Here is a 25,139-nt window from a genome sequence, read left to right on the forward strand (position 1 = left end):
CCAATTTGCTTACGCTCCATCGATATCTTGCATGAGCATGCGTTTGATAATAAAGCAATAAATAAAACTGTACGTGATAAAGAACGTAGCAAAAGAAAACAGAATACTAAAAATACTACAATGTCGTATGAACAGATTATTTATGTCTCTTGATGAAATTATTAGGCGAAAGAAAAAAAAAACAAATCGAAATGTGAAATGTGTATGTATAGTCAAAAACACAGGAATTTTCCACTACTTTTTTTGATTTTACTTTTTTTGTTGTTGTGTCACTTTTAGTTTTTTTTTGCAATGTTTTCCCTGTTTTCTCATTTGCGATGTATTTTTAGCTGTGGAAAATTAGTTCACCGGTTTTGTTTTCTTCTTTGTTCTGTTCGATGAGATGGAAAGGAAATGTGAGCAGGGGAGGGAAGGGGGATTGGGGGGTGAGTAGAGCGGGAGAGCAAAAGGGCAAGGGATAAAATGGCCCTTTTTGCGAAAAGGAAGAGAACAGGTATTTGATTCTGTTGTTTTTTTTAGTTACATACATCTTTTTGTTTTATAGACGATGTATTAAACACCACATACACAGAGGTATTTCATAGATTGTGCGCTACCTTTAGTAAGGTAAGGTAGTATTTTATATAACGCGTGGGTGGCGTCCCTTCGTCTCGGCCACAACGGTTCAAAGACCTTGTCAGTATTGTACCGCCAACGGGATAGAGTAATTTCGAATGCGAAATTCGTTCGCCGTTTGTCACCAAGGCAAAAGAAAACTTTTTATTCTCCGCTAAAACATTCCAGACCGGCTTTTCCTCCCCTTCGTGGTATGTGTGGGTGTGTGTGTGGGTGTAAAGTAAGCACATTGGGTAAATAATGGTGTGTGAGTTTGTGTGTTAAGACACTTCGAATTTTAAGCCGGTATTTCACTAGACGCACGCAAGGACGCATGCGTGCCTGTCGAAAAAAAAACACACAATTCGCCGGGGATGGTTTTTGAATTTTCTTTTCACGAATTCCCCCCCCCCCCCCCCCCCTTTGGGGAATATTTGGGTGATGCACCATTTCGGGTGAGTTTTTCGAATGGAGAAAAAAGATGTGAGTGTGTGTGTGTGTAAGTAACATTCTTACCGAAGTTATATGTGGTGTTGAAGTTAAGTAGTGTCGAAGTAGAGATGGAATTGTGAGATTTTTGGGAAACCCAAACGAAACGCTGGAAAAACGAAGAGCGGAAGAGCGGATACTTGCTGAGAGTGCACCAAGATGCATTTCGGCTTTTGATGTTCGTTGGTGTGAGTGTGTGTACTTACACCCTCTTTCCGATTCCTATCCCACCTGTCTGATGACTTGTCCCCTGGTGTGTCAACGCCAGGACTGAAGGACAAGTAGGCGGCGGAGTGAAAAAAAAGGAAGGGAGCGTGAGACAGGGAAGAAAACCCACAGGGCACTCGGGGGATGAGAAAAGTTGGTGAAAATCGGCCATCGTGCGCACACTGCTCAGTAGCAGAGCAGTAGCGGCGCTGGTTGGATCGTGTGCGTTTTTGCCGCAAGCATTTTCCCAGTGTTACTACTAGGCATTTCTTTTCGGCAGGTTTTTGGTTTGTTTGTTTTCTTTTTTTTTTGCTTTTTCGTACAACAAAGTTTTGTTGAACATTCCCTGCCGGAGTTTTACCACCACGGGTAAGTTGTGTGAAGACCGGTGAGTCATCGTTCGCCGACTGCCTTTTTTTCGGTGTACAAATTTTTCCGTTTTCAGTTTAGTGAGTTTGCAAATAGCAGAATAGAGAAGGAACGAAAAACAAAAACGAAACATTTTGTTTTGAAGGGGGTGAAATCCAGTCCGGAATCTGCTACGCAACGCAATCAACCTGGCCGGATCCAACGTTCCGAGGTTAGGCCACGTTTCCTCGTGCTGATAATGCTATACACATGTGTGTACCTCTCTATGTGTATGCGTGTGGCTAGAGGAAAGTGGTGAGGAAGTGGAAAATGTGACGATTCACAACTTTTACCAAGACTGTGGCACAATTCTTTTCCAATTTTTCACGCATATCCTATAAATAGAGGAGACCCGAGTGAGTGGAGTGCATGAGCCGGCAGTCGTTCGCTCACACACAAACACACACATATGACCATGCGAGACGAAGTAGTGAGGAGTTGAATACTGTGCATAAGTGTATCCACTTGCCTGCGCCCTTAGTGCTCCACCCGTACGATGTGGATGAAGTTACCGCTCATCACTTGTTGTGCACGAATGTACGATCCGGTTGGAGGTTAATGTGCGTCCGTAAAGCATTGCGGAAGAAGCGCAAAACCTGGTGCAGTTTTGTGCCCTTTTGTGGTTTGGTAGATGTTGGTATGGGTGAAAAAGCTGACGATGGCCTGACAGGGGAAGGAAACAATGGTTGTGACCGTGTAGAGTACGGTGCAGAGAACGAAGGTGGCTAAAAATAGTCTTTCCCGTGCGCCCGACGGGGATGACGGCGATTAGAAGTGGCCTAACGTGTACGTGTTTGAATCACACCAGACCAGTGAACCGTCGAGCATATGTGTGTACCGTGAGCAGAAGTAGGGCACCAGAAGTTTTGCTGCAGTTGCGATGCGCAATGGAGAACATGCCGAAAATTTCTGTGGGGGGGGGAGGTTTGTGTGTGCCAGATGTATGTGTAGAAGGTGCAACAGAATAGGTCACAATTGTACCATATGTGAATAGTTCCTGGTTGTCCAGCAGTAGTTACTTGCGTGTCGAGTCTTTTATGCAACATTCAACATCCATCAATCCAGCGTTCAAAATCATTCGATCGATCAAGTTCTCATGCAGCACTCCTGAACATTGTCCGTATTGAGATACCAGAGGAACTCTGGTGCATTTTGTTGCCTATACAATATAGTCTTATATGTCAGTGTGTCTAGTATAGTCTTCTTCCTTCGTTCTCTGTCTTGTAGTTTCCATATCCTAACCGTATAGACACGCACACAGATAGACAGGATGTCGGATACGGAGGCGGATGCACAGGCCAGCACGAACGGTGGTAATACGACGAACGGTACGGCGCAACCACTATTGCCCTCACAAAAGGTGCTGGAGGAGGAGGAAGCCGAACGACTGGCTGAGGAAGAACGTAAGCGTAACCGTGAGCCACCGATCATCTTTACCGAGGTTGATGTAAGTCATCCCGGACTCCCGTACGCCCAGCGTACTTAACCCCCATTGCATCATACCACCGAATCTTCATTATCTCTCCACCGGTTACAACAACAGTCTAAGCTGGAACTGGAGCGCCTGGTTGACTTTGTCGATGGAAAGCTGTCGGAGGACGAGCAGGAAGCGGTAGACCAGCTGCATCAGTACCTATTGCTCGGCGAAGGTGCCTGGACGTTCGGTGACTGTTTTCTTGTGTTTGTGGGACGTATCTTCCGCGACCAGGAGTGTTTCTCGACAGATGTGCGTGTGCATCTGCTGCGGGCGCTCGCGAATGCCGCACTGAAGGAGGACATCATACTGCTGCTGCACCAGGACCGGAAGGAGCATGTGCTGATGAACTTTGCCCAGGACATTGATCGGCATCCGCCCGAGGAGCAGCAATCGATCGCACTATTTGTAGGTATTGCGCTGATATCTACGCAGAATCATTACACTGATAGCTTTTCGTCTTCGTCTCTCTTGACCAATCGGCAGATGTGCAACTTGTTCGAGAATAATAACGCATCCGAGTGGTTGCTCTACATCTCAGAGTGGAACTACAATGGTCTGACAACGTCTAATATCCGCGCGACGACAAAGGTGGCCGTACATTGTCTGCTAGCGACCTGTCCCCGATTGCAAGATATCGGCACAGCGCTCGTGCACAACGTCGCCTGCAAGGAGGTGAAGACGGTCGTGTTCGATGACGTTGCCGTAGAGATCTCGATGGCGTTGCTGCAATTCTTCAACAGCTCCCCAACGGAGGAACATCTCTTCCGCACGATGAAAGCGTTGGCCAAGTTCGTGCAGGTATGTGTCTTTCCCATCACGCGATATGTTTGCTGTTAGTAGCTCTTGTACTTACGTATTTTTTCTCGCTTCTTAACCCCAACACCCCAACAGGTATCACCAGATGTGCCGCAATTTGTGCAAATGATTGGACCACATCCCAAGAACTTTAAGGGCAAAAGTGAACGGGTCGACGGACTGATCGAGCAGATCAGCAAGAAGATACGCTAGTCTTCCTGCTTACTCCCACTCTCCCAGCTTTCCAATCCACTTTCGTGTGGTGTTTTGTTTCACCGGAGGGCAGTATCAGCCATCCTGTGTGCGCGTGTCTGCAGCGCTCTGCAAAAGGTAATGATCGAACCCGACCGAACATGAACAGGATCTCCCTATCCAGTAATCATGCACACCTTACTTTAACATAGGCACACAATTTTAAACAAGATACATAACAATGTTTCGCCCCGAGCTAACTACCTTTTGAGCTAAGTCGCTAGTACAGCGTCCATTTCGCTTAGACGCGTTCAGGCATAATGATGAAATTAGTAGAACATTTGCAAAAGAAAGAGAGAGAGAGAGACACAGAGAGACAGCGAGAGGGAGAAAGAGAGCGAACGACCGATAAACTAATGAATATCTTCCCGGTGCAAGTAGAATGTAGGGATGAGTGACATGATCAAACGTCTGATTGAAGACGTTAGCGTTAAATTGCTGATAAAACAAACCAACAACACAAAAAAAACCTGCGTAAATGAATAAACTTAATGTAACCAGTACTACTTATGATTAAAACGGATCGTTTTACTATTTGCTATATATTTTCTTCTTCTTTAAATTGGAATAGGAGGAAAGAATTTATCCAACAAATGTGTAGAATGCGTGTGTGTGATCTTCAGCTGAGCAAATACACTCCATCGCGCACGTATCGTACCATACTAGTCCAGTCGAATATTCGCTCAAGGTGCCAAATTTGAATGAATCTTAATTTTAATTTCCGGCCTACAGCGACAACCCTGTTCGGATGCAAGCTACAACGGATAGATTCACAACAAACAAACCCAGAGGTGCATATCAGAGCGAGAGCTAAAATTACCCTATAAGATAGGGCGCGCTCACACTAGAAATAGTGACAGTATCTCTGGTGCACCAGATGATAACGATTATGGGTTTTGTGTGTGTGTTTTTTTTGTTTTTCTCCTTCACACTGAGAAAGAAAGATGTGGGTCGCTATTACCTCCACCGCTTCTGTACCACGTGGAAGATGCGCAGATCTTCCCCGAACGAGTGGCGTTGTGATATCGTATCGCCCGTCCTCAATCAGTACGGTGTTCTGTGTGTACTGTTGCGGATCAGTCGTAACAGTAGCTATTCGTGAGTTCTTGCGATGGTGGAGGAGGCGGAAGAATTGCGTGCACTGCAACAACCTGCACGGCACACTACATTCCAGGACGATGGTAAAGATACCGGTTCCGGTACGGGTAGCTCCAGGACATCCTCCAGCTGGTGGAAACAGCTGCTTGCAGGATGTTCACCGAAAAGACGTCTACCTATACTGACCTGGATCCGGCGTTACGATGGTGAGGACGCACTGTCCGATCTGATTGCGGGTGTTACGCTAGGCCTGACGATGATACCGCAGAGTATCGCTTACGCCACGATTGCCGGTTTGCCATCACAGTATGGTCTGTACGCTGCATTCATGGGTAAGTTGCCTCGTGCTGCAGTCTGCGGCCCTTACTGAGCTACCTCACGAACTCTGATCAATAACCAAGGTTTGGATATATTCTACCGTCGGTTATTACGGTCTCGTATTATTATCGAAACAGAGCAGAGGGATCTACATATAGTGGCTTCTACGTAATAGTTTTTTTGGCTGAGATGATCAAACGTAGTTATCGGCATTAATTAGGTTCTCTTATCGACAGCTAGCTCTTATTTGTTTTGAGAGATCGTATGAGCTAGAACACAGCTGACCTAAAGTCGCAACAGCAGTTAGACACGTCTGTTACACCACGATTCGTTACAGGTTCGCTAGTGTATGTGTTCTTCGGTACAGTGCGTGAGGTATCGATCGGTCCTACCAGCCTGATGTCACTGCTAACACTCGAGTATACCGCAGGCCGTCCACATCAGTACGTGATCGTGTTAGCGTTCGCATCGGGTCTGGTAGAATTGGCGATGGGTGCCTTCCGGCTAGGATTTCTTGTCTGTTTCATCTCGGTACCGGTGACATCCGCTTTCACCTCTGCCACAGCCCTCATCATCATCGGTGCCCAGCTCGGCAATTTGCTCGGTCTACCACGACTCCCCGGCAGTGATAGCGGATTTTTCTCCACCGTCTGGAGCATTCTCCACAGGCTGCAGCAGACTGCGTTCGGCGATGCAGCCCTCGGTATCAGTTGCATGGTGGTACTGGTAGCGCTGCAGTATCTACCTCGTTTGGTATCAGCGACACGGAATCGTCCTATTCATCGGTTCCTTTGGTACGTATCGCTCGCTCGGAATGCTCTAGTCGTATTGCTTGCCACCCTTCTAGCACATTACCTGTCCACCACACCCGGTGGAGTTCCATTTAGATTGTCGGGACAGGTGGAACCGGGCATACCTGCCTTCGAATGGCCGGTACGAGGCGTCACCGTTAACAACACCACCGTTACCTTTATTCAGATAACCACCGAGCTGGGTAGTGGACTGCTGCTAGTACCACTCGTGGCCGTCCTTGCAAATGTTGCCATCGCAAAGGCATTTGGTAAGCTAGATCGTCACCATTTGTGTTGTTCTTGAGACAGAGTTCCCTCCGCTCAATACGCACGTCTCTGTTTCTCCCGCAGCGACCGATGGAGTCGTTGACGCCACCCAGGAGCTGATTGCACTAGGGCTGTGCAATGTGATTGGATCGTGCTTCCGGGCAATGCCCACCACCGGTGCCTTCACCCGTTCCGCCGTCAGCCATGCTAGCGGTGTACGGACGCCACTATCCGGGCTGTACTCCGCACTGCTCACGCTGCTAGCGCTCGGTGTGCTGACGCCCTACTTCTACTACATCCCGCGGGCCACACTTGCCGCCGTGCTGATCATAGCCGTTGCCTCGATGCTCGATCTAGCCATCGTGCGGCGCCTGCCCCGACCGCCCGCCTCCCTTGCTGACCTGTTCGCCTGGACGGTGTGCTTTACGGTTTGCCTATTTCGAGGCGTTGAGGTGGGTCTGCTGTGCGGTATGGGCGTCAGCCTGCTCGAACCACTCCGGCACTGGGTGTGGCCCCGGGCAGATTGTACCACGGTGCGGGGCCCTACCATTACATACCGCCGTGTACGTCCCAACCTTGGTCTACTTTACCCGGGTTTGGATCGGTTAAGGACGGTCGTGCTGACCGAGGCACGTCACTATACACCCATACCGATCGTGCTCGACTGTGAGCGGGTCGTTGCACTCGATCACAGTGCAGTACGATCACTGCGCGAGCTGGCGGATGAGGTAGAACGGCTTGGGGGCACATTCATACTGCAAAACGTTCAGCCCGCGTGGCGATCGGCGCTACAACTGCACGAAACGGACCACGGTTTGATGTTTCACCGGCCGGAGGGAACTGTTTCGCCGGTTGCACAAGACAAACAGGAGGAGGTGGAGATTGCACAAATCAGATCAGAAATGTAGCAGAGTAGGGGGAAAGCAAACAAAGTTGCTTTAGTCTTATTATCCCTAAAGTGTGCCACTAGAATGCTCCAGGGGTGCCGCCACAGATAGGATAAAACGAACATACTATACTGAATTGCGCAAGCGAGTATTAGCAAACAGCTTAATGACTTTGAAAAATGAAATATTGAGTTCAAAGGAAGAGAGAGAGAGAGAGAGAGAGAGAGATTGAAAGAGATGAGATTCAAATGATATGACCGTGTCATCTGAGACCGTTTAGATGTCATATGCTGCAATTGTTGTCATAGCCACTTGCGTTGTTCTATCATTTAAAAAACCCTGTATTAATATTAAACATAATTTTTACTTCGTATATAGTACATCAGATGAATTTATTTTCTTGAAATGTTATTTTTTACTGATGAATCTTCCCAACATATACGCAACACCAATATCGTTTCAGTATTAATTCCCGCTTATATCATATTCACTTGCGAAACCCTGCAAAGAATGCAGTGAAGCAATGGAACGCCTGAAAGTATGCAATCTACTAGACTAATTAAGCGCTAAAGTAAATACACCATTTTGCATTCGTTTAACGATTGAAGTAAAACAAAAAATGTAGAAACTACAATAAAAAGCGTTTTTTTTTCATTCTACCATAGAATTTTCCCATCACCACATGCTCATTCGATGCAACTTGCGTTACAATAGAATGTGGTTATCGAGAAATGCATCCTTCTTCAATATCGCAAGGTTAACGAAAGCCGAACAGTACACCGCATGATTGCATGTGGAGTTGTGCAAAAAAAAAAATGGCGAAGAAGTTGATCTACGCAACCGATGAATTACGCTAGATGGAATGCATATATGTGCAGCCCGTAGGGTGCCAATGTGAACGAGCGGAAAGCAAAAGAAAGAAGCAAGCGTCACCTAATCCACCCGCCACACACTTTAGCTCCCTTTCTCCTGCCACTTTTATTCCCCTAGCTGGGGGCAGCTGTGGTACGGGGGCAAATGTAATACGAATGCACTTTTGGCTTTGATTGGTGAATGCCGCTCCATTACGGGGTTTTTGCCTCTTCGGCTCTGCCGTTCCCGCACCCCACCCGCCACCATCCTTTTCTAACAGAGCACAATGGAGAGAAAAAAAGGTCGAAACGCATCGTACCCGGCCGTAAAGGGGGGTAATGTTTGTCTGCAGCGAACGAAACCAAAAACCACGTGTTTTGCAACGGCACGAACGCATATTAGGCGCTTTCCCGGGATGCAACTCCGTGCAGTGGATGGTGGAATTGGAAGTTTAATATCGATGCACATGCAACATGTGTTGGTTGGCTGAGCCTGGAGAGCTAATTTGTTTTCATGAATTAAGATATGTTTTTAATTTTTGGCTCACATAAACAGATTGTTTGTCTTGCTTGAAATGGCGGGACGTTTGGTGGTGGAAATTTGCTCTACTTTATTCCCTGTGGGATTTTTGTTGTTGCATTGTTTATAAACTTTTTAAATAGATGAATATGATTTCTTAACACATTTCTGTTTCGTTGTAGTATTCATTCATAGCATCCAGAAAAAAATATTGTTCTTGTCCTCTCTCTTGTCCTTTCTTGGTCTCACTTATCCTCTGAGAGGACATCCAACTGCTAACATCCAAATCACCTTATCTTTTACCATGATCAATGCGTGATGAAAGATTTTTTTCTTCATGCAATTTCATCATTACGTATACGTAATCATCATTACGTACACTATCAATTGCTTTAACTTGTTTGATAATAACGATAGAATATCCTCAATCGTACCAACTAGAGATGAGAATAACAACTCTTTTTAGTGAATCAACTCAGAGTGAATGAGTCGTTATTAGGAGTCTGCACGTTAAACGACTCATTTCGGAGTCATAAAAAACCCAGCATAAATCTCCTAAGGCTTTAGAAATATTTATTGACTAAATTTTATAAATTGATTTATTTTAATGCGAATTTGTTGAAATAAGTTTCTTTTCACTCAAATAATGCTTTAAATTAAAAGAAGAATAAAAAATCAGAAAAAAATTTTAAAAAAATTTCAACTCGAAAATTTAATAAGGCTTACCCCTTACGTTTTTTTGGAGGAATTTTGCAAAAAAAATTAAATTGATTTATTTTAATGCCAAGTGGTTGAAATAAGTTTCTTTTCACTCAAATAATGCTTTAAATAAAAAAATAAGAAATTAGAAAAAAAATAAATAAAATATAAAAATTTGTTTTACACCAAGTTTTGCCTATAACTCGAACGGTATCCAACGGATCGCCAATCTTAAACATGTGTTCGATACATGGCACCAATGGCTATATTTTTTTCTTGAACGGCCATGCCCTCAGATGTCTGTGTCAGAAGTTATAGAGGAACCAAGTTCCATACTCTGTTTGAGAAAATGTAAAATTTTCCTAATTTTTGCACCAAGTTTTGCTTATAACTCGGTCGGTATCCAACGAATCGCCAATCTTTAACCTGTGGTCGATAGATGGCACCAATATCTACATTTTCTTCTTGGACGGCCATGCTCTCAGATGTCTGTACCAGAAGTCATTCGAGGAACCAAGTTCCTTACCCTGTTTGAGAAAATGTAAAATTTTCCTCATTTTTGAGCAATTTAGCAAAATTTATAAATGTGATATATTTGAATGCGAATTTGTTGTAATAAGTTTCTTTTCACTCAAATAATGCTTTAAATTAAAAAAAGAAAAGAAAAAAGAAAACATTTTAAAAAAATCTAAAAATGTATTCCGTTGCAACTCATGTGAATCAATCGTTTCGTTTCAACTCATTTTTGTTTCAACTCACTCGCACATTTTCGTTTCAACTCACGTATTTACTCTTTTTGCGACTCGACTCTCCACGGATACATGCTTACACTCATGACTGAGTAAGTGAAAAAAGAGTCGCTAAACCTACTCGTGGTGAGTGAACGAAACTCGTTCAATACAACGTTTCAACTCACTATCTCACTCTTATTCACTTCGCACATCTCTAGTACCAACATCCAATTTCCAGCAATGTCTAAATGCTAGAATGGCGGATTACGCGTATTACTCTCTTTTTCTATCAGAAACGATAAAACTGATCGCTTCTGAAAGGTTTCCCCACAGTTAACCTGATGATAGGGGCTAATGAGCTAGCTCGTAAGGCTCGCGAAAAACTGTATTTGCTCATCTCATCTCCGGGAGCTATTTGACTACACCACTACTCACCAGCGCACTACTGACAATCCCGGATACTCATTAGTACTATACGCTCCTAACCTCAAAACGTAGGTAGCGAGTGGGGCAAATAGTTTACCACATTGCGCACAGAAATAAATACACAAAATATGAAGACGAGGTTCGCCCTATGAGCGAGGATCGGTTGGGTGCTGGATAGTAAATTGTGCCGCGGCCACGGCACGATACCGATTTCATGGCGATGCGGTAAAAACTGGTATTTGGCATCGGTTTGCTCGATTTTCTTTGTGCGCGAAGAAAAAAAAGGCTTTCTTTTTGGAGGAGGCGGACGGTCGCAAGAGCCGCAATGCTGCCCACCACATCGCCACCAGCCAGGTTCCCAAGCGGACGTACGGTTGGTACAGTTTGCGAGTGCAGCGGTGCGTAATGCAAACCGTACCTGTTGATCCTTGGGGGCAACGATGGCTTGCTGCGGTGTGCCGTTCGTAAGCGGTGGTCAGTCGTCTTTCGAAGCGCACCACTAACGGACCATCACCCGAAGGCTGAGAAGGTGCTTAGAAGCAACCCTAAACCAAGCGCACTGAATGTGCACGGGCAAGTGTATGCGTGCGTGCGTGTGTGTGTGTATGTGGGTTTGTGTCTGACTCGTGAGTGTCACCGTGGCGTTTTGGGACCAGTGTGTCGTTTAAGGGTCCATGCGGGATCCGAACAACCGGAAAGCAGTCACTAACAACATCAAACTTCACACCACTATCAACGCCAACGAGGGATTGGGATAGTGTGGCGACGCTGTGTGCGCGTGTGTACTTATTTATGTGTGAGGAGTGGATGGGAGTGTGTGCATCTTAAGTGCGTCTCGTCACTTGGGTTCGCGTCCCAAACTAACGCAGACCGTATTTCCGCATACCACTACATTCCAGCATACCGATCAACCGAAGGATCCTGCCAGCTAGCCACATTTTCAGGGCTAGGCTGGACAGGTATCAAGGTTCCAGGAGGGACTTAAATCGACTATTAAGTAGAGTAAGTATCAGCCGCTTAAATAGCGTAATTAGTTAGACTTGCAACAACAACAGCAATTACTTTGGGTTCAAATCTCCACTAGACCGGTAGAATCTATAATTCCAAACAAATTACAGTAGAGCACCGATTATCCGGGTACCTTTTACCCAGCTGTCTCATTATCCGTGCAGCTCGGAAATCAATAGGGAATGATACAATTTGCTCAAGTTCGACCAAATAGAACAGATTCATGTTCCAAAATGCAACTAAGAAAATAAAAAGTCTATCCATTACACACTAAACGCTGATATTTATCAATCAAAAGAGTTGTGCCTATTATCCGTGGTATTCGCTTATCCGTGGCAAGGGCTGAGTCCCGATGAGCACGGATAATCGGCGTTCCAATGTATGTATATTATTACTATAAAAATTGCTTATAGTAATTTATTCAAATTGTCAAAATAAACGTAGAAATATTAATTTTCAATGTGTTTCGATTGAAATAATCGTATACGAAATAAAAATAAAAATGTTAAACAATATTCAATATGGCGCTGCTATTCAGTTTACAATAACCAAATAAACACATGTCCTTTCATTCGCACAAAGATGTATTATCCGCCATGTTGAAATGTCTGAATGTTAACGTGATTAGGATGCATAGCGAAATTAAAGCTATCTGTTTCCCATCCGACTGGTTTACCCGACTAGAAACATACACTTGTTATGCAACGGATATATTAGATGTCCATTAACCGATTCTCCCGTAAGCCACCAGCATCTCCACCCCAAACCTCGCACACACACACACATTAAGGTTATGCAATTGTCCCGCTTTTTATGCGATCGTCATAACAGCTCCTTTACGATACGGACCGTCTAAAGCGTGGAAAGTTAGATTTTCGCGCCACAGAAACTCAACGCATGCAGACTTGCTTGTTGCATCCAATTGCTGGATCCTAGGCGGTGCGCTAGCGATCGTGTAACTGCAGGCAGCCGTTGCATTTGCTGTGTTCCCCCCTTTCACTTACCGGGTCTTGTTCTCGGCCACTTTCACACCGTTTTGCAACGGGCCGGTTTATGGTCGGCATCCAAAGGGGAATTGAAAGAGAGTGGTATAAGATAGAAAGAGCAGTGTGAAGAAGGGTGGGAATGAGATTCCTAAGACGTGCGAAAAACAGTACACACATTCTCTCTTTCTCTCTCTCTCTCTTTCGTTTTTGGTGCAAAACTCGTTCGGATGATAGGTAAAATTGTGGCGAAAAGGAAAACCTGCACCTCGAGCAGGCTCGTTACGTGCGGCGCACACTATGGTCTGCAAGACCCTGTCTGCCATCTTTAAAAATGGTACCCGATTCCCCAGGGGTACTGTACGGGGGCGGTTTATGCGACGCGTTTTTCTGGGCTCATTACACGCGCTGATTTTGTGCCCGATAGCCAACCACATCTCAATGCAAAACCCCGGAAGTAATGGTTCGTCAGTTTGGGCCTGGATTCAGCATTGATCCGTGTTTACTGAGGCGAACGATGTAGACCTTGAGTTGTTCGGTAATCACGGGATATTCAAATGCTGATGAGTTTGACCCATTAGTTGATACCGAAGGTTGTCCGCATTAGGTCACTAGCTGTAACTTTTTTTTTGACTGAGTTTTTCTGTTTGTTTTACTTGTCGCATGCAGATTATCGCGCAAGATTAGTGCACTCAACGAGGTGGAAAATCTCAACATCGGTACTACCGTACCGCGTCATGCAAGATAGCTGAGTGTGCGAATCGTAGTCGCCCAACGTAGAATTACCGAGTCAACAAAAGTACCGCAAAACGGGATACGACGCAACCAGCAGGATGTTGGCAGAGCCACTAGAGACGGAATGTTCACTGCCGATAAAGGCGAAAGAGTTACCGCTGGACGAGAACAACAATGTGGAGGAGCTGCGGACGGGCGTCACGGACGCGCTGGTACCGTTCTACGACGGGAAGAACGTACTGGTAACCGGTGGGACCGGTTTCCTCGGCAAGGTACTGATCGAGAAGCTGTTGCGCGCCTGTGAAGGTGTTAGCGCCATCTACATCCTGTTGCGCCCGAAGCGTGGCCTAACGAGTGAACAGCGCTACCGCGAGTTTGTACGCCATCCGGTGTTCGAGCGTATACGGGCCAAGACGCCACAACTCCTGACGAAGCTTGTGTGCGTCGGTGGTGACATCTCGCTACCGCTGCTCGGGCTGTCCGAGTCCGACCGTCGCACACTGTTGGAACGGGTCCATGTCGTGTTTCACGTCGCTGCCACGGTACGCTTCAACGAAGCGCTCGTCGAGGCGGCCATACTGAACACGATCGGTACCAAGCAGCTGCTCGAACTGTGTACCGGGATGCGTCAGCTGCAGGTAAGAACGAACCCGGTCTGCACGTATGGTGGCACACTCCAGTTTCGTTTTATTATTATTTTTTCGCACCAACTCTAACAGAGCGTTGTGCACGTCTCCACGGCGTACAGTAATGCGTGCCGGCGTGAGGTAGATGAGGTGGTATACCCAGCACCGATGGATCCGGACCGCTTCATCCAGTGTGTGCAGCTGCTACCCGGTGAGATGATTGGTGCGATCGCCAACCAACTGCAAGGTGCCCATCCGAACACCTACACCCTGACGAAGGCGATCACGGAACAGCTGGTCGGACAGTACGCGGAACGGTTGCCACTCTGCATCGTGCGTCCCTCCATCGTCACCGGAGCAGTCGCCGAACCTTACCCGGGCTGGATTGACAACGTACACGGCATAACAGGTGCAACTTAATATTCTTTTCTTTACTTATTAAGGTTATTATTGGCATGCTGAGAGGAGTCCTCTTGTTGTGTGCTAATCCTCATCTTAATTTAAACTAACCACTCCTGCTCTGCTCTGCTCTACAAGGACTTCACAGGGTCGGTAGCTCGGTGTCATTCTAATGGCATGATCTACCCACTGTACCAACGTTAGTTCAACGTTACTCCCATAATTCTAAGAGCTCTTTGTCAGTTTTGAACATAATCCATGTCTCAAAGAGGATCTGAGACTATATAAACCCACTTTTGAACACCGTGAAGAGTGTTTCCAGTTTAAAAAATTCCTTAGACAGTAGAATCATGAGAAAAAAAACTAATAAACCTTGTTCTCGAATGTTTCGTAGGAATCATGATGGAAATTGGACGAGGTACAATCAGCAGTATCATGTGTGACGAACGCTGCACCATGGACGTCATCCCGGTCGATATCGTCTGCAACACACTGATCGCAGCTGCGTGGGAAAACGCTAACACCACGTACGGCACATATGTTCTGGGTTAGCCAATAAAAAATACAGCCTCTCAACCTTCCTATCACTTCACAGGGTGACACCGGTTCGCGTGTACAACTGTACCTCCGGGCAGGTGAATGGCATCAAGTGGCACGAGTACGGCCGGATCACGCAGAGCTGTGCCGTACGCAATCCTACCAAGCATGTGCTACTCTACCCAGGCTTCCGGTTCCGTACGAACCGGTTCGTACACAAGCTGGTCGAGCTGCTGCTACACTTTCTGCCCGCGTATCTGTTCGATGCGCTCGTTCGGGCCCGTGGTGGACAACCGATAATGGCACGTCTCGCCCGACGGTTCCAGCGTGCGGCCGATACCGGCGAGTTCTTTGCCATGCACGAGTGGACCTTCCGCAATGAGAATTTGCGCCGGCTCGGGGGACGGGTGCGCCGGGACCGGGCAGCCGATGGGTTCCGCTGCGACGTGACCGGGCTGGACTGGGAGGCGTACATCGAGGCGTATATGCTCGGGATCCGCCGGTTTGTGCTGAAGGACGAGATGGACAGCCTCGAGCAGGCACGCACCAAACTGCGACGATTGCTTTGGTTTAAGCGGGCCCTTCAGTTGGCCGGTTTACTGCTGGTGTACTATCTGGGCGCTCTGCTCCTATATCCGAGTGGAGCTTAGGATCGGATGTGTTGATTACACACAGAACAAGGAAGACGTTGGTTTTGTTTTTAAGACTAGCTAAAAGGGGAGGGTATTATACATAGAGAACATAGAACAGGAGAGCATAGAAAAAGGGAAGGACGTGAGCGAAGGAACAGAATGGGAAGCAAGGGTAGGGGAGTTGGGGGGAAATTGCGGGATTTTCGATTACATCGATAGGAAAGCGTCACACCTTTATTAGCGCTGTTAATGGTTTGCCCATGCCTTCCATTTACGGGAGCGCTAGTACAGCAATTACAACTTATAACACCACTTACAACCGTGTGTACTTTGCGTTATTTTTTTTTTCTTGCGTTCAAAGGCTTTTTGAGAATGGTGTTTCACTACTATAGCTACAATCTATTATTACACTTGTCCATTACATTATTGCTTACCCTACACACCTAGCGTTCCAATAGATTATTGCACGCGCTTCTTCGACTAGAACCATCACGTTTCGATCGTTACTGTTGTGTTGTTGTTGCTGTTTTCATGCTATTTCGCACAGCATACCTTTTGCCAACCCAATTTCCCACACACACACACACGCGCACTATGTGTGTGTGTACCAATTCTTATATCACCATCACGCACAGCGCTCCAAATTTACCTTCCATATCTTATACTGTTATACTATGCGCTTCACATGCACACCGATGCTTAATGGTGCGTGCAGTTTGACGAAAGCATTCACACGCCCGGCCATATACAGAAAAAAACCCTCTATTCGGTTTTCCACACGAACGGTTCCAGCCGGTCCTCCACGTTAAGCAGATTGTTGAGATACTCCATGCTCTCGATGTTTTGATTGAGGATGTCGTTGCAGCGTGTCAGTTGCTGCGAAATTTGACGCACCTTCGAGAACGTTTCCGCGTACGACGTGTAGAGCTTCTGCTTCTGTACCAACTGGGCCAGTGCGCTTGATACCTCCTGATCCACCTGAAAGCAAATCGGCCAAACATTAATACTTACAGGTGCTTATACTCCGGAGCGCGCCCTTACTTCCTTGATGCGATTCGTTATTTGCTGCTGCTCGGACGATACGTGTATGGCACAGGTGTTAAAGTGTGACTGCAACCGGCTACACATGTTGATGAGGTGCGTCGGCTGTAGACGTTCGAGAACTTCCGGGTCGCGATTAGCCGGCAGCGTTAGCGTCCCACGCATGACCGGTAAGAACATCGGTACGCTCTGTAAAACAAAAACGACTATTTTAATGTACTGCGCGCTTTGTTTGCTGAATGCTAGAGGGCGCTGTTTCGCTACGATGCCTATAGAGGGCGACACTGTGCAGTTGATCGAGCACAAGACAACACAGTCAAGACACACCATTTGCTTTCAAAACGCCACCAGGTGACGCTGCTCATCCGAATCGGACCAATTTTAGGTTGCCTTTAAAAAAGTTATTTATCTTCTCTTTTGCAATGATTGAAGACGATAGCATCATATCGTTACTTCCGTATATGATTGCTTCTAGAACATTACACGCAGACTTATAAGGGAGGAAACATACTTTCTTGCCCTTTTTAAGCTTGAACGACCCCGAAACCAAAAAAAAAATCACATCCATCTTTAGGCTCTCGCCGAACGAACAAATTGGGATAAACAATCTCACTGCTTACGGAAGACGCCATATGTCATATGGTGCGTGGGCGATGGACAACCACACCATATCTACCATACAACAAAAGAAGAAAAGACCGACAAATGGAAAAGATGGAAGGTCTTTTTGTACGGGATGCTGGGTGAGAGAGTGTCAAGGTTAACCATTATATGAGGCAACCCGGCAACCAAACCGACCGGGCAAAACACTGAGAACCCGGGGGCGCAAAATATGGACACCATCGGGTGGCATGGATTTGTTTCTCTTTCTGTGCACAACTTCCCGGCCCAAAAGATTGTCAACCTCCAAAAAACAAAACAAAAAAAATCCTCCAATCGAGGTTTTTCAGTCCGCACAACCATATTTGTTTTTACGTTTCCCGGATTGCGGATTGCTTTGTTTTTCTGAGGTTTTGTTTTGTTTAATACCCGCCACAGGAAGGCCAAATCGGCCACATCCATACGCGTACCGGAATGAGTAATATTGTTTCAGCGTAATATTCATCCCGGGGTATCAATATTTGAGTTTTTAGAATGGTTTACCCGCGGGGGATTGTTAATGTTTGCTGTTTCAAAAATAGTACTAAACGCAACTCACGAGAGCCTAACTTTTTTTTTCTAAAGATTTAAATAAGTGTATCATCGCCACACCATTCCAAAAAACCCAAAAAACAAAACGGGTTCAGGTTCTCTAAACATAACTTTTTCGTTTCCAAGTATCTCATATCAGGATAGCATTAGCGCGATTCCCATTATCTTCAAATGTTGCTGGATGTTTTGCGTCTTCGTCAACTTCCGACATCAAACCAAAATCTTTCCACAACTACAAAACTCCATTTCCCAAATCAACCGTCGTGCGACAGGCATTCGGGCACCAGTTCCAAAGTCTACCAGAATTCGTAACGTCTTGTGTAGGTGGGCTGCCGCCTATCTCGACCACCCTCACGAACGTCCCGTTGCTTCGTTCTTCACACGTTGCACACAGCGAATGGCCAATTTTGCGGCGCGTTTTGTACCGTCCCCTTCCACAGCCGCAGCCTCATTTGCATACAAGATCGTCCAAGGTTTGCCTTGCTCTGGTGGCCCGTTGAAGGCGGAGGCGTTGACATGGTGTTCATTGCCGAGGGTGTGTGTGTCCCCAGAAAAGGGCCTTCTCCACCCTACCAAACCCATCGACACAGCAACCGAAAATAGTTCACCACCGTGGTGTCCACGGCGGTGTTGCATGTCCGTTTAATGCGTTCCCCCCCATCCACCGATTGCAACATCGAACAGATGCATGGCAAACGTCATCCACATTTAACGGAGTTCGGAGTCTAATCATGCAGATGCCTACGTGGGTTCACCCGGCTGGGTTTGGTGTCAAATTGGTATTGCGCGAGCGGGAAGGAGCGGGGCACCCCCGTTTTTGGGGGGGGGGTTTGCACCATAAAAGGGTGCACTGTACTGGTAAGATCATTGGCTGGGGCATTCCGCCCCACCAACACACACCGCGCGCAAATCGAGAGGAGATGCAAATGGGACTGATGCAAGCGAAAGTGAGAGTGAGACGGTGGTACAAAGAATGCGGTTTCGGGATATCTACGAACATCGGTAATCGGGGCGGTTTGTGTGTCAGTTGGTTTTCCCCCTTTTTCTTACTGTTTTAGACAAACCAAAACAAAAAATAATTAAGACGTATGCGAGAATGCCAGCGCAAGAACGAAAAAACGGGTAGAAATGTCAAGCAAAAAAGGCAAAAAAAAAACGCTAAGGGGTCTGTAAGGGGGTGTAACACTGTATGGATAATCGAGAGAGAGAAGAAAAAAATATATAATCATACAAATTAGCAGCATCGATCCGAACAAGGTTCGTTTGCTTACAAGATTAAAGGGCACCGTTGTGATCTCGTCTAGCTCAGTAGAGCGAGATGGAAGTAAATCCAGTTACTGCTGGAGATACCGTTCAAGCATTAACTGCTTGTTTATGTGTAAAGAATTGCATGGTACATGGCACAGATCAAAATTGCTGAGAATTTCGACACACAATTTCCTTACTGCTATAAAAAAAATATATCAATTTTGTAAAAAAAATATAAAAATTAAAGATTATATTCTTGTATTGAACACTCTTCTCAAAATTAAAATCTGTCCAATAGTTACAAACATTCTTGCAACGAGAGCATCCGAATGCCGTACCACATACGGTTACGCGCACGTATAATTGTATACAGCGACCACCTAAAAGAATGTGATGCAGACGGAACGGGTCGGTCGACACGTGTGCCAGAGGGAGAGAGAACGCTACAGGATCGCGCATTGATCCGTAGGAAGCCTACTGTTACTGCCTTCGCTGTACAGTGTGGGGCGCACGTTCGCTCACTCAGGTGCGCACAGTGGAACGAACCGGACTGCTCGAATGTACCGCGTGCGCCAGTCGGCGAAAACCGTATCCGTCGCAACTCAAAGCGTTTAATCTCACAGGCCGCTACGGAGTGCGGTTTTTTTTGGTGTTAAGTTAAGCAAAGAAAGAAGATACAAAAAAAAAACAGTTTCGTTAGGAGAAAGGCATAAAACGAAACGAAAACACAACGAGAACCCGTGTGTGTAGTGTTTCAAATAGCACGCAGCAAACAGAGCGGAATGAAAGTGAAATGCGGGACGGTGATGGACGGCAGGTAGTAGACAAATAGTAGTAGTAGTAGTACGCCCACGTGCCGCTAGATATTTCAACTCCGTAGTGGTTCCGCTCCGTGTGGTTTTTCGTGTGCCTGTTTGGACCTAAACCTGTACACGGGCTGTAGTGATCTTAATCGCAGTTCTTCATCACCTCTGGTGGGTGGTACCGAAGTACCGTAACGGTACCGTGCAAATACAGCAAATAGTGTTTATTGTAGTCTGGTTGCCACACGATGGCACAGCAAAAATTCTTCTCCGGCCTAACCGAGGGTATGATCAATCGGGCATCGGGTGAGCGTCCCGATCGGCAGAAGACACACTTCTACTGGCCGGACGAGTACGCACCGGAACCGGAACCATCCGCCACGATCAACGGTCACCCACTCAACCGTCGCCCATCGGAAGCACCGATCGGTTCATCCCCACAGCCAACCATAGAACGACGCCCCGATCAACAGCCACCCACCACCACCTGCGTACCTGCGGTGGTACGTGACCGTCTGCCAAAGCACGCGGAATCGCACATTCAGTTTTACGACGGTGTCGGATCATCGTTCGGTGAGCTGGAGCGCACCAAGGCACACGAGCGTTTCCGAATCGAGCAGTTTTTGCGCCAACAGTCGGAAGAGGAAACGGGCGAAGCAGCACGGGCTAAACGACTCAGCACGCTACAGTCAAAGATTGAGTTCTACGACTACTGTACGCCCGTAAATGGTACATCCCGACGCAATGCTGTCCCGTCCGGTCGGTTTACAACACAGCGCCCGGACAATGGGTACGCAGCTAGTGAGCATGAACGTAATGGGGAAGTTTTCGAGCAGGATGCGGGCGAGGATGAGCTTGATTTCGATGATCGTAGCAGCTACCGTTCGAGCATCTGCTCATCAACGCACACGACCCCAACCAGTGGCCATCGCCACCATGCCGGTTCGGAGCTGCCCGAACACAAGCGTAACTCCCAGCGGCATCTACGGTCCAGCATCAACTTCCACAACGGGTGCACCATCGCGGATGATAGTGAGGACCCAAAGAAACCGGTCAGTGTGCGCGAATCGGCCACAAACCGTGTTGGCGTCGGTTTGCCTAATCTGTAGCCAACTCCACGAAACTCTCTCTCTCTCTCCCTCTTCAACGCTTGCTCTCTTTTGTGTATGTACGAACGTGTTAAGCTATCTCGCGGACTGAACATCCCCCGTATGACGTCACGTACCTGAAGCCGGACAATATCGTCATCCTTCTCGATGCCAACGTCTCGAACAGCAGCCGACTTCACCACCACAATACTGTGTGCCCCGCCCGTACCGGGACGGCCACCTCTACCGCCTCCCCGTCCCTCTAGGTGCTGTGTCAGATGTTGCTGGTAATTGTGCTGCTGCTGTTGTGCAGCTCTGCTCATAATAATCGCACTGTTTGGGCGCGTTTTCGTCTGCTTTGATTGCTGCTTGTTCCGTAGCTTGGGTGAATCTTTAAATAATGAAGAAAACTTGTATGTCATGCCGTCATGTGTTGGCGCACGATGCAGAGAATGCACTTACCACCGATCGGTTTGTCTGTGTATGATATGTAGGGCAGATCCGAATCGGAACAAACGCTCATCGGTGGCGAAACGGGCCGTGAGTCGCAGATGTACGCCGACGACGGTGTTACGGATGAGGTGGAGTACCCGTCGTCCATCGTACCGCTTCCACCGCTCGGGATCGTACCCGTCACTGCGATCGTGTTGCCCCGTTGCAGCTTACCACTGGTTCCTGATCCACCGGACCGACTGGCGGTCGCTGGATTGGTGGTCGAGTGTCTATGCAAACTACCGGTACGCAACGTACCATCTGCTGCACCCGACGCTCCCTGCTGGAGCTGCGCGGAATGTTCCGAACCCATTGCAGATCAAGAGAGAAACAGAGAGCGAGACACACCGAGCGAGAGCGAGATAGAGGAAGCCAGCAAGATCACGGACAAGAAGTTTTTACAACCGTTGTACGAGAGTTGGTGATTCAAAACCTAAAATGACGAGTGGAAAAAATACATCGTACGATTACTCACTAGTTGATATGTTTAAGGATGCTATATTGTACTAAGAAACTCGATCTAACTGCTTCAACTGACAAATAAATGTTAAGATTATAAACTAACTACGTAATTGCAAATGCAAGAGAATCCTAAAAGGTCCTACTCTGAACTTTTTTTTCTCAAAATATTTTTTTTGCTCCATAACCTTCGGAACTTGTTAGTTGAAACGGATCATATATGGTCCCCGCTGGTGTACGTTTCATATTACATCCGAAGTATCAACAAGCAGCTTTAGATCTTACCGCCCGCTGCTAGGCGAACGTAGCAATCGATGCAACCTTTCATTTACTACGTTACTCGATAGAATAACGCAAGACGAACGGCACCCGCGTCGTGTCGGTTGGGTACTTCGAGCAATTAACTGCTAATCGAGCGATAATTACACGCCACCACGCACCGAAACACGGTCGCCAAAAAGGAACGAGCCGCTTGTTCGTTTCGATCTACTTGTCGACTTAATGCCACCCAATGGATATCAATATCTTGCCAACAGGACGATACTGGGTGTACTGGGCATATCTCCAAACCCAGTCCACCGGTGACGGTCGCACATAGTGTCGTGAAGTTCGCTTGGGAAGTGTACCTTAGTAACACATACATACAATGCCATCTTTATGGATCGTCTGGATCATCTTCCAGGAGTATGGATATTCGCTGATTGCTTCCAGTAAGCTTTACGCTTCAACGACCGTACCGGAGGAAGTACATTGCCGTACGGGTGGTGCTAATCGAACGCTTGCATCATCCTTTCCGGTCGACTATCAACGATTGCAGCGAACCAAACAACAACACTACATCGATTACAAGCTACACTACGGGTTACGGTACAACCCAAGTAAACCAAACGGTCGCAACGGTACACAGGAGCATCCTTTGCGTGAACGTAAAAAGTTTCTTCCACCCAAGTCACCGTACGAACCGCCATTGTTGAGCGTGTTTCATATCATTTCGTTCGTGAATGGGCCGTGCGTGCCAAGGCGGCAATCGTCAACAGTGGAGGGAAACGTTGGATTGGACAATCACACCGTTTGGACCGGTGTCTGCTATCACGAGCAGGAATGCATCCTGCTGAACGGCACACCGATGGACAGCTGTGCCGGAGGGTTTGGAGTGTGCTGTGTGTGTAAGTGGGCCGAGCTGGAAGGGATCATCCCGGTACTCATGATACGTTCGATTGTTTACAGTTCGGTACGGTTGCGATGGTAGAACGGAGCAGAATGTTAGTTATTTTCACAGCCCCCATTACCCACTGACCGCAACCGATGCATTACCGTGCGGCTTTACCTTGGTACTGCAGCGAACCGTACAGCAAGTGCTGCTAGAGTTTCTGTTCTTTGAACTCCAACCACCGCAGCTGGGTAACTGCATCGAGGATCAGTTTATCGTGTCGGTGCAGAACGATCAGCGTGCTTACCCCGTACTGTGTGGCATCAACACTGGACAGCACAGTATGTAATTCTTGGTTGCATTTTTGTTGCAAAAAAAAAAAAGAAATCTCACTTTTCAACCTTTTTCTAACATCCGTTTCAAGTGTATCTCGACATCGATCGAGCTTACTCGCACCGTTTGTATCTGAGTGCGGTGTTCAACTCAAAACAGTCGAGAGCTTTCCTAGTGAAGATAACGCAGGTCTGGCAAACAGTCACAGTTTAACACGCTCTACATTTCTAGCTGCAGTAATTCTTCCATTTGCATCTTATCTTGCAGCTTGCTACGCCTCGCGCTCCAGCCAGCTGCCTGCAATTCTATGAGGGCGTGAGTGGTGTACTGAAATCGTTCAACTACGATAACAACTCGATTCTGGTGACGAACCGCAAGGCAAGCTATTTCGTGAGTTGATCGTTACTTTTCTACCCATTGCACCATGAACTCGTCAAAGAAGCCACAGTAACAAGTAACTTACCCAAGGTTTGAGGGCAGGAGAAAGTGGCAACCTAGCACACTGTGCTGTGAACGATTCTTATTCTCAGTATCATAATTGATGAGCGAGCTGTGCTGAAGGAAAACGATAACATCACAACATTTTCACTTTTCTCCAGGGTCGTTTCATCAATATGCAAACGAACCGTCTATCCCCTTATTGGTTCCTCTGGAAGAAATGTCCTTTTTTATGTGACTGCTTTTCCCGATGCTTGGCTTCCTTTCCCTTGGGCGAGATGTTTTTTGTGGATTTTATCTTTGTTTGTTTTGTTTTTCTTCGGTCAGCAGCAATGTTGACATTTCCTTTCGACGGGTGGAGATACATTTACAAACTACGGTTAAAGAGTTGATAGTAATATTTGAAAAAAAGTTTACATTATTTTAATTTCTTTTGATGACTTTGCATCAATTGATTTGAAAAGTTTTTGGGTGTTTTATTTTACAGAACAATCTTAATTATGCCATCTGCATCCGTAGGCAGCCATTGTTCTGCAATGCCGTGCTGACCAATATGGACACAACAAACGGGAAGGAGAACACATTTCAGTTGGTTAACATAGCGGATGGTATAGTTGGAAATTTCCTTCATACATCTTTGAATTACGAAACTTAATCTTCTATTGAAATTACCGTCATATACAGATGGGAGCAGTATTGTCCCACCCAACCAGGCGGGTGTGGAGGTGTTTAGCTGTCCGAATGATTTCATCGCCATCAATTTCGTACGGCTGTGCGGTGAGCGTTTGAATGATGGAAGTCTTGTGGCAGATGCCAGCATCAACAAGCCCGTTACGTATAGTAGCGCCGGTCCGATAGTAATAGCCGTGCAGACCGACCAAACCACGGTTGGTCGCGGATTTAAGCTTTCATACACGCAGCTCGTTTGTACAAACAAAATACGTTAGTTAATAAAGGCCCCTCGGCTCAATACACGAACATTCGACTCAACTTTTTTTTTCGTTGCCCATTAAAAGTTATGTTATGTGACGAACTATTCGTTCTTCAATTATTCCAAACTATTTTGTTTCACGCATGTAAAGCGCTAGAGGAAATCGCAATTACAATTCTTTTTGTACATGTTCAATTGAAATACAAAAATCATTCCCAGTGGGAACAAAAGGTAC

The 25,139-nt window shown here is 46.6% G+C and overlaps 6 protein-coding genes across 12 annotated transcripts; 5 read left to right on the top strand and 1 right to left on the bottom strand.

Moving 5' to 3' along the window:
- The first annotated feature begins 1,462 nt into the window (after positions 1 to 1,462).
- Positions 1,463 to 4,763, top strand: LOC125773441 (uncharacterized). 5 transcript variants are annotated; one of them, XM_049444365.1, is made up of 5 exons: positions 1,463 to 1,659; positions 2,926 to 3,145; positions 3,242 to 3,580; positions 3,659 to 3,973; positions 4,067 to 4,763. In XM_049444365.1, exons 2-5 carry the CDS (start codon positions 2,969 to 2,971, stop codon positions 4,181 to 4,183), a joined length of 948 nt encoding a protein of 315 aa, XP_049300322.1. In that variant the 5' UTR covers positions 1,463 to 1,659; positions 2,926 to 2,968; the 3' UTR covers positions 4,184 to 4,763. The 5 variants fall into 5 exon arrangements, with proteins under 5 accessions (XP_049300322.1, XP_049300398.1, XP_049300381.1 ...); XM_049444441.1 differs by lacking the exon at positions 1,463 to 1,659 and adding an exon at positions 1,718 to 1,870; XM_049444424.1 differs by lacking the exon at positions 1,463 to 1,659 and adding an exon at positions 1,903 to 2,666.
- A 72-nt stretch (positions 4,764 to 4,835) lies between these two features.
- Positions 4,836 to 8,037, top strand: LOC125769460 (sodium-independent sulfate anion transporter-like). Its single transcript, XM_049438221.1, has 3 exons — positions 4,836 to 5,652; positions 5,976 to 6,698; positions 6,781 to 8,037. The coding sequence occupies exons 1-3, from the start codon at positions 5,334 to 5,336 to the stop codon at positions 7,602 to 7,604; spliced, it is 1,866 nt and encodes a 621-aa protein (XP_049294178.1). The 5' UTR covers positions 4,836 to 5,333; the 3' UTR covers positions 7,605 to 8,037.
- Positions 8,038 to 10,843: 2,806 nt separating this feature from the next.
- Positions 10,844 to 15,769, top strand: LOC125770476 (putative fatty acyl-CoA reductase CG5065). Its single transcript, XM_049440204.1, has 5 exons — positions 10,844 to 11,812; positions 13,471 to 14,174; positions 14,256 to 14,571; positions 14,956 to 15,088; positions 15,157 to 15,769. The coding sequence occupies exons 2-5, from the start codon at positions 13,635 to 13,637 to the stop codon at positions 15,746 to 15,748; spliced, it is 1,581 nt and encodes a 526-aa protein (XP_049296161.1). The 5' UTR covers positions 10,844 to 11,812; positions 13,471 to 13,634; the 3' UTR covers positions 15,749 to 15,769.
- Positions 15,770 to 15,790: 21 nt separating this feature from the next.
- On the bottom strand, positions 15,791 to 24,722 carry LOC125772747 (uncharacterized). 3 transcript variants are annotated; one of them, XM_049444219.1, is made up of 7 exons: positions 24,646 to 24,722; positions 24,162 to 24,347; positions 23,999 to 24,085; positions 21,564 to 22,026; positions 21,239 to 21,492; positions 16,772 to 16,960; positions 15,791 to 16,708 (listed from the first exon to the last, which is right to left on the bottom strand). In XM_049444219.1, the coding sequence occupies exons 4-7, from the start codon at positions 21,904 to 21,906 to the stop codon at positions 16,493 to 16,495; spliced, it is 1,002 nt and encodes a 333-aa protein (XP_049300176.1). In that variant the 5' UTR covers positions 21,907 to 22,026; positions 23,999 to 24,085; positions 24,162 to 24,347; positions 24,646 to 24,722; the 3' UTR covers positions 15,791 to 16,492. The 3 variants fall into 3 exon arrangements, with proteins under 3 accessions (XP_049300176.1, XP_049300161.1, XP_049300137.1); XM_049444204.1 differs by having other exon boundaries at positions 23,999 to 24,090; XM_049444180.1 differs by having other exon boundaries at positions 23,999 to 24,347.
- LOC125774030 (uncharacterized) lies at positions 19,710 to 21,245 on the top strand. Its single transcript, XM_049444502.1, has one exon. It carries the CDS (start codon positions 20,262 to 20,264, stop codon positions 21,120 to 21,122), a length of 861 nt encoding a protein of 286 aa, XP_049300459.1. The 5' UTR covers positions 19,710 to 20,261; the 3' UTR covers positions 21,123 to 21,245.
- LOC125771187 (uncharacterized) lies at positions 22,405 to 24,951 on the top strand. Its single transcript, XM_049441618.1, has 6 exons — positions 22,405 to 23,218; positions 23,280 to 23,543; positions 23,627 to 23,724; positions 23,803 to 23,925; positions 24,461 to 24,581; positions 24,658 to 24,951. Exons 1-6 carry the CDS (start codon positions 22,699 to 22,701, stop codon positions 24,918 to 24,920), a joined length of 1,389 nt encoding a protein of 462 aa, XP_049297575.1. The 5' UTR covers positions 22,405 to 22,698; the 3' UTR covers positions 24,921 to 24,951.
- Positions 24,952 to 25,139: the final 188 nt, after the last annotated feature.

This window comes from Anopheles funestus, chromosome X (assembly GCF_943734845.2).
Source record: "Anopheles funestus chromosome X, idAnoFuneDA-416_04, whole genome shotgun sequence".
Taxonomy (NCBI): domain Eukaryota; kingdom Metazoa; phylum Arthropoda; class Insecta; order Diptera; family Culicidae; genus Anopheles; species Anopheles funestus.

Excerpts from the sequence above, each read along its gene's own strand:
- LOC125773441 (XM_049444365.1), top strand. The coding sequence starts at position 2,969 with ATGTCGGATACGGAGGCGGATGCACAGGCCAGCACGAACGGTGGTAAT. Across the intron at positions 3,146-3,241 it reads TCATCTTTACCGAGGTTGAT|TCTAAGCTGGAACTGGAGCG; the intron begins GTAAGTCATCCC and ends TTACAACAACAG. Across the intron at positions 3,974-4,066 it reads CGTTGGCCAAGTTCGTGCAG|GTATCACCAGATGTGCCGCA; the intron begins GTATGTGTCTTT and ends ACACCCCAACAG.
- LOC125769460 (XM_049438221.1), top strand. The coding sequence starts at position 5,334 with ATGGTGGAGGAGGCGGAAGAATTGCGTGCACTGCAACAACCTGCACGG. Across the intron at positions 5,653-5,975 it reads TCTGTACGCTGCATTCATGG|GTTCGCTAGTGTATGTGTTC; the intron begins GTAAGTTGCCTC and ends GATTCGTTACAG. Across the intron at positions 6,699-6,780 it reads TGCCATCGCAAAGGCATTTG|CGACCGATGGAGTCGTTGAC; the intron begins GTAAGCTAGATC and ends TTTCTCCCGCAG.
- LOC125770476 (XM_049440204.1), top strand. The coding sequence starts at position 13,635 with ATGTTGGCAGAGCCACTAGAGACGGAATGTTCACTGCCGATAAAGGCG. Across the intron at positions 14,175-14,255 it reads CCGGGATGCGTCAGCTGCAG|AGCGTTGTGCACGTCTCCAC; the intron begins GTAAGAACGAAC and ends CAACTCTAACAG. Across the intron at positions 14,572-14,955 it reads CAACGTACACGGCATAACAG|GAATCATGATGGAAATTGGA; the intron begins GTGCAACTTAAT and ends AATGTTTCGTAG.
- LOC125774030 (XM_049444502.1), top strand. The coding sequence starts at position 20,262 with ATGGCACAGCAAAAATTCTTCTCCGGCCTAACCGAGGGTATGATCAAT.
- LOC125772747 (XM_049444219.1), bottom strand. The coding sequence starts at position 21,906 with ATGGGTTCGGAACATTCCGCGCAGCTCCAGCAGGGAGCGTCGGGTGCA. Across the intron at positions 16,961-21,238 it reads ACGATATTGTCCGGCTTCAG|AGCGTACCGATGTTCTTACC; the intron begins GTACGTGACGTC and ends TTTGTTTTACAG. Across the intron at positions 16,709-16,771 it reads TAACGAATCGCATCAAGGAA|GTGGATCAGGAGGTATCAAG; the intron begins GTAAGGGCGCGC and ends ATTTGCTTTCAG.
- LOC125771187 (XM_049441618.1), top strand. The coding sequence starts at position 22,699 with ATGCCATCTTTATGGATCGTCTGGATCATCTTCCAGGAGTATGGATAT. Across the intron at positions 23,219-23,279 it reads GTTTGGAGTGTGCTGTGTGT|TTCGGTACGGTTGCGATGGT; the intron begins GTAAGTGGGCCG and ends GATTGTTTACAG. Across the intron at positions 23,544-23,626 it reads CATCAACACTGGACAGCACA|TGTATCTCGACATCGATCGA; the intron begins GTATGTAATTCT and ends ATCCGTTTCAAG.